The sequence below is a fragment of the Macadamia integrifolia genome, chromosome 10, assembly GCF_013358625.1.
Source record: "Macadamia integrifolia cultivar HAES 741 chromosome 10, SCU_Mint_v3, whole genome shotgun sequence".
In the NCBI taxonomy this organism is placed as follows: domain Eukaryota; kingdom Viridiplantae; phylum Streptophyta; class Magnoliopsida; order Proteales; family Proteaceae; genus Macadamia; species Macadamia integrifolia.
The window spans coordinates 17785685-17792807 of NC_056566.1; the positions used below are offsets into that span (position 1 = coordinate 17785685).

General features: G+C 36.7%; 1 protein-coding gene across 1 annotated transcript in view; it reads left to right on the forward strand.

The window, feature by feature from the left end:
• The first annotated feature begins 381 nt into the window (after positions 1-381).
• LOC122091819 overlaps positions 382-7123 on the forward strand; it is a 19882-nt gene continuing 13140 nt past the window's right edge. Inside the window, exons 1-2 of the mRNA XM_042661974.1 lie at positions 382-570; positions 2641-3210. Of these exons, the coding sequence (XP_042517908.1) occupies positions 2857-3210 (354 nt within the window). The 5' untranslated portion in view covers positions 382-570; positions 2641-2856. The remainder of the gene's footprint in view (positions 571-2640; positions 3211-7123) is intronic.

Consider the following 7123-nt stretch of genomic DNA (forward strand, 5'->3'; position numbering starts at 1 on the left):
TCATATTTATGGTTTAAGAAACGATCCAGGCGAAACAATTTTATTTGTTTCTCTGTTTCTGGAAATGACTCATGGCCATTCTTTCGCTAGTTACTATCGACTTCTAGAAACATGACTTATCAAATATCTTCAATTCTGTTTCTATTTCTAGAAACGAAAATTTATGTTTCTGTTGTTTCTTTAAACAGAAACGTGGCAGAAACATTATCAACGGGCCCTTAGGTAGCATCGTGGTCCTTTCCAACGAAACACGTGTCAAAAAGTGGCGACCGGGGGACTTGGCGGGTAATAACCAAAATAGAAAGTTGGAAAGTTAGAAACACGGATTTCCTGTCTCTTTCGATATTGACCATTTTAATTCTTTTTTTTTTTTTTTTTGGAAACAAAGAACAGAAACCATTGATCCCACGGTAACACACCCCCGTTCTTCAAATCTCCCAAGCCCTAGCTTTTTCCCTGACGAGCTTCTTCGTTTTGGTCTGTACTGATTGATAGCTGCTGCTATCCAAAAGAGATCGAAGAGTCTTCCATAGATTTTGCGACACTTTGGCCCGTCTCACTCTTGACGCAGTAAGAAATCTTACCTTTCATTTCTATATATTTTGGCCTCGAAATTATAATGAAGCATCACTATCTCTTGATCTTGATCTGGATTTTTCATTTCCCTCTCTCTGTCCGCCGATGCGAGCCTGTAACCTTTTGATGCATTTGAACTTTGAATATTGGATTTGATCAGCAGCCGTTATTTTGGAATTCTAGAATCCGATAATCCTCACTGGTTTTTGGAAATTGGCTTAAATTCGAACTAATTTTTGAAGGTGACTGCAAAATATCATTAGTATCTCATTTGATTCAAAGATTGAGTGCTGCAAGCCTGCAAGTAATTCTAGAGAATGTATACTCATAAAAATGCAATTGTTGCTAATACAATGGCATATTAAATTTGTATATTCCAATATTATGACACATTTTTTTTTTGGGGGGGGGGGGGGTGAAGAAGAAAATCAAGCATTATTTACTGACTTGTTAAATGCACTTGAGACGATGTTCTATCAAAACATTTGTTTAGTTTTATTGGTTGTTCTATTTCATGAGTTAAGAAGCCCTATACCAATTATTTGGGGTCTCTATGCGAACTTATTTGACATTTAATGCTATATTTGCTGTAAATTCAAGCCTAGTGTCCCTGCTCCTTGCTTCAACCCAGGTCATTTGTGCTCTTGCTCTTGTCTTTTCACCCCTTCTAACAGTGCATTTAGTGGGTTTTGTTGCACATGGTTGAATCATCTCACTGAACTTTCTCTCAGTTAGTCCTTTTTTGGTACTACTACTATTTTTCTTTTACTATATTCATTTTCGATTCCATCTTTCTTAGACTTACCTCTTATTCATCACAACATCCTCATTTTAGCTACAATGAATTTATGCTTGTGTTATTTCCCTATTACAATATTTGTTTGTCTTATTGCTGTGTTTACTCTTAAGTGGTGAATGGTCAATTTAAGGTATCTTTTGGTTGTCAAATGTTTACTGCTTCATTCCTACTCATGTTCATACTAAAATTGAAACCTTTTGATACTGAAGCATTTATCTCATAGTTCTAACTTGTTTGCCTCTCCCAAAATAGTTCTAAACAGTTACAACTTCTTTAAGGCATCCTTAATTACATCAATGTATTTACTTGCAGCACTCTTTAAGCCAATGAAGGCAATATGAAGACCTTTTTTCTTTCTCTAAAATTTTCATTGATCTTCTTAGTTGGTTAATAGCTTCAGCTGTCCATTTTGTTGGCATAAGCCAAACTGACTTTCTTTTCTCTCTCTCTCTCTCTCTCTCTCTCTCTTTTTAAAATGAAAATTCAAACTGATTTTCTTATGCAATTGTTTCACGTCTTATTCTGTTCTCTGTCATCTAATATTCTGTATTTTCTGCTCCTTCACTTTACTAAAATATAACAGGAGGATTTCATTTCCCCATTTAAACACATGCATGTGTATATTTTCCTGTTGCTTGTTCTGTTAATTGCATGAGTTAGGTTGCTTCTTGACCCAAAAAGAGGAATCCATCTAACCTTACTGTTGCGGACCTCAGTGTAATGGTAAGGTTGCTCTATTGTGACCTAGTGGTCACGGGTTTGAGTAGGTATACAGCCTCTCCACTAAGCGGGGGTAAGGCTGCATATATTATGACCCCTCCCTAGACTCTGCTGTGGCGTGGGCCTCATGCACCGGGCACAGTCTCTTTTTTTTTTTTCACACATCGATATTACAAGCTTAATCTTACATGGAGATTGACCTTACATAAGAAATTTTTCTTCGCATGTATTGATGCCCTACTACCTCGTGCTTATCGTATTATATTTTTCTACTGCAAAACTGGTTCATATGCTTAGTTAATTGGACTGTCAATTATGACATAAGAAGCCAAACAATGACCTCAACCATAAAAAAATGTACTATTATCAAGATAGCTACTGACCTTAAAAGAATAATTGTGATCATCCATTGAACTGTTTCTTGGCCTGGGGGGTGGTTCACTTATTGGTTAGTAGCTGATAAATATGTGCCACATTTTGGGGGTATATAAATACTATTTATCAATTCTCTGGATATATCTTGACATTATGACTGTCCTTTGCAGGTGGCTGTTCATCTGGGTTATATTTAAGCTCATGTTCCCATGGTTCTACAACTAGTTTCCTTACATTCCTAATGTGGCACTGATTCCATTTGGAGTTTACATACCATTACAATGGCAATGGTTAACCGATATTCACTCTCATGGTTAATGGCATTGTCTAGCTTTTAAATTTATGTGATCTATTGGTTTATTTATAAAGTTCATTGATTTGTCTTAATGGGAGATTCCTTGCATATATCTCATCGGAGTAAGAACATGGAAGTACCAAGTATTTCTGTCAGTAAAAAGGCATCAGAAAGATGTTTAGTTTCTTCTGCCCCAAAGGTTTTCTTTCAGAAGAGATTCAAACATATAACTTCTCTGGACCATGGTAGACTGGGAAGTCGCACTGCTGGGCATATAGCATTATTTTTAGTGAAAGTTACAGTTCTAGAGGTTGTACGAAGGTTCTCCAAGGCAAAGTGTCCATTTTTATGGCGTAGTCTTGGGGCACTCCAGCTTCTTTGCTATCCACCATTTAAATGGATCCAGAGGTGGTCCCTCTTCAGAGGTCTTGTGAAAGGCATGCAGGTTGGTTCTTACATTTTCACATGCACTGTTAAAGCTAACATATCATACGTTGTGACATCTGTATGTGTACCATTATTTTGTATAAATATGCAAAATGTGTGACATCTATGTCTTGATCGAATGGATGGTATAGCAATATACTAAATCTGTAACCAGATTCTACAAGAGAAAGAGGAGGATGAAGAAGAAGAACACAATGGAGAGTAGAGAGTGAGAACAAGGACTTTGATAGATTCAGATTAGTCTATTGTGGACAAGTCTCTCACCTTTATAATATCAAGTTGTTGACTTTTATTAGGAAACGTACTATGTATGTAGTCTAAAGTCTAATCACAAAAACAGTAACAGTAAATAACACGATAAAAAAAACCCACTATAGTCAACATTCCCCCACAACTCAGCAAGGGTAAACTCCCCCTCAAGCCGGTATATACATATCTCAGAAGGCTCTAGTTTGGAACAAAAAGAATAGCTATTATTATATTAAAAACAAAACTAGTCTTGTCATCATATATATTAGTGAGCACAAAGAGAACTTCATTTTGGTAGCAATGCCAACTCAAGCACTCCAATCATTAACAATACTAGTGGAGAAATTCTTCATGTCGAATAAATCCAGACAACAACGAACAAAATGAATGGCAAGAGTATACAATCGTAATCCAAAATATCATGGCAGTAACAACAACATCAATCCTTCTCAAGGAGGGCAAGTGATAGTCTTCACAAATAAGATAGATAAAAGTGTTATAGGTTGCTGGGAACCATATAATAGAATCTTGTTGCTGAAAACCACCTGTATAACTATCCTCATAAGAAAATATAGTTTATGAGGACACAAGTAGATGACATGAACAAGCAAATAATTATAATCTTCAGCTGATGATTAGAGCAGATAAATAATAATCTCCAAATATCAGATGGTAATAACCAATCTCCCCTTCATGTGTAGCCCATGTGGACAAATAATATAGGGGAGAACACCAAAGGATCATATGGGAGCAATAACTAGCATCGCGAAGGATGAGCATAGCCTAAATCCCATAATCGAGAACAACCACAATATCATTAATAGCAGCAACGGATCAGATTAAAGTACATAAAGAACTCCAATGCAGGACACAAGGGAAGAATAGTAATAAATTAATAACCCAAAACTAGAGAGCCTAAAAAAAAGGACGTACCCGGTGCGTGAGGCTCCTGCATGTGCGAGGTCCCAGAGGGGGGCGAGAACTACGTAGCCTTACCCCGATAATGTCGAGAGGCTGTTCTGATCGCTTGACCACCAAGTCACAACATTCATATCTTTACCGTTGGAACAAGCATGCCCCTTAAAAAAAAAAGAGAGAGTTTGATGTCTCTCAAAGTTTGGTCGAGTGCTCCTATCTGACAATAGTAATAATCCCCAAAAGATTGAGTTGATCCAACGAAGGAACCTAAGAAAAAACTAATCCATTTTGGAAGATATTTTGACCAAGTGTAGTGATCAGTGAAACTAATATGACTAAAAAAATGGGTGGTAATCCAATGGCTGGATATTTATATAAAGCACAGGCACATCAATAGTTAGTAACCAAGACATGTAATGTAATGGTAGAACTGTAAATATATCAAAAGAGCCAAAGGGGTGGCATAACCCTATTTGGGTTCACTATGGGCCCACTCGGATCTCAGCGAAAAATCGTAAATAAACTGAAATTTATAATTGGGTGGCAATACTGTAATTGATTGGAAATACAACTATAAGCTAAAGGAGTGTAACGATAAGTGGGAGGATAATCTTGGAACTAAAAACAAGAATAAGAGTGAGAAGTAATAAAGACAAAAGGGAGTAACTACAATAGTAAAATAAAAATAAGGTCTTCATCTCAACCTATAATAAGAATTGAGAGCAGGACAGGAGCCAGTGGTAAGTTGGTCATGCTTCAGGTGAAGAATCTCCCTCTTTTGGGCTCCTTCTAAGGAGAAAACTGAAGATCTAAGGTGTGATCCTAACCCTCTTGCTTACTTCCATCTTTCTCAAGGCTTCTTTAACTTCAGCCACTCTAATCTTTTGTATATATCTATGGAGTGTGGTGTCTTGGCAAGTAATGCATTCTCCCGAGCCACTTTTACTCGAAACGTCTCCGTTTAGTAGTCATTAGAAATACTTTTCGCATCTCTTCACAATGTCATCATCCCTTACTAGGAATCAACCATCATCGCTTTAAATACATCTCACATGGTTGAGATCTCTACTCCTTTCTCTTATTCTAGCTATCTTATCAATATCATTGTCCCCTTCTTTAGTGTCAGATTATTAGAGAGGTCCTCGTATTTCTTTCCCATTGCTATCCCCACAATTTTCTTAGCTTTGTTTCTGGCAGAAGTATACTACTTTTTATCTTTTTTCTCTTTAGTCCTTTTGCCATGTCTTAAAACTAGTTTTCTTAATGGCTATGTGGACCTCATCATCTCACCACCAAGTTTCCCTAGGAGCCTAATGAATACCCTTTGCTTCCCTTAGAACTTCTTTAGCAACCTTCGTAATACATGTTATCATCTCGTCCCACATTGTATTGGTGTCTCCCTCCAAGTCACACTTTCTTTGTTTGACCACTTTATCAGTAAATGTATCTAAGGAATCTCTTTTTAATCTCCATCACCTTATCTTAGGGGCAAATGGGTTCCCCTATCCTAAGTTTCTGTGTACTGAGGTACATATCCAAGACCACTAGTCTATGTTGAGTGGTTAAACTCTCCTCAGGTTTAACCTTGTAGTCGTCACACAATAGCCTTCTAGTTAGGAGGAAATCTGTTTGGCTGGTATGGTGCCTACTTTTATAGGTAACTAAATGTTCCTTTCTTTTCTAGGAAAGTATTCAAAATGGATAGATCATAAACTACCGCAAAGTCTAAAACTGAGGTCTGCATCACCTCCTCACTCCTCTATATAACTTCGTAACCTCCATGAACACTTTCATAATCTCTACGATCAATCCCAACATATCCATTTAGTTCACCTCCTATAATAATCATTTTTCTCTTTCACCAAAACCTTGTACTAGATCATCCATGTGTTCCCAAAATTGTCGCTTACTACTTTCATCCAATCCTACTTGGGATGTATAAGCGCTTTTTATAATGACAACCTCTTTCTCCAACTCTAACTTCATATAATTCTATCTCTATGTCTTTTAACATTCATTAGATCATTCTTTAGATTTTTGTCCACTACTATACCCACTCCACTTTTATTACTTTAATCTCCCGAATACCAAAGTTTGAAGTTGTCCAATACCGTAGCTTTTCTTGCCCTTCCATCTAGTCCCTTGAATACATGCAACATTAATCTATCTTCTCCTTGTAACCTTTATCAACTCCAAACTCTTACCCGTCAAGTATCTAATGTTCCAGGATGCTAATCTAATCTTATGTTTTTGGACTAGATAAAAAAAACTATAACAAGATAAAAGAGAGCCACTATAACTCAACATTACCCATGACTCAGCAAGGGGGAACTCCCATTCATGATACACTTTAACAGATGTTATTGTAAAAAGTCTGTGTATGTGTAAGATGAACTACATGTCTGAACTAGAAAGAGAGATTTTATAGTTACAGTCTCTAGCATCATCCTCCATAAGATGAGATAGTTTGCTAGGGAAACATAAAAAAACATTCTATATTTTAATTACTAGAAGATGACCATGTTTTTTGCTTCCTCCTCATAATCTCTATCCTAGAATTAAAATTCATTTAACGACATGGGGGTGGGTGTATATTTGTGTGCGCGCTTGCTTGCAGGTGCATATATTGCTCTATCTCATCACAGTGTCAGAGACATGGTCACCTTTATCATATTTTTTTTCTTTCCAAAGTTATCTGAATAGGGATGACACTCAATTGTTCAAATTGCATGATTTAAAAAAAA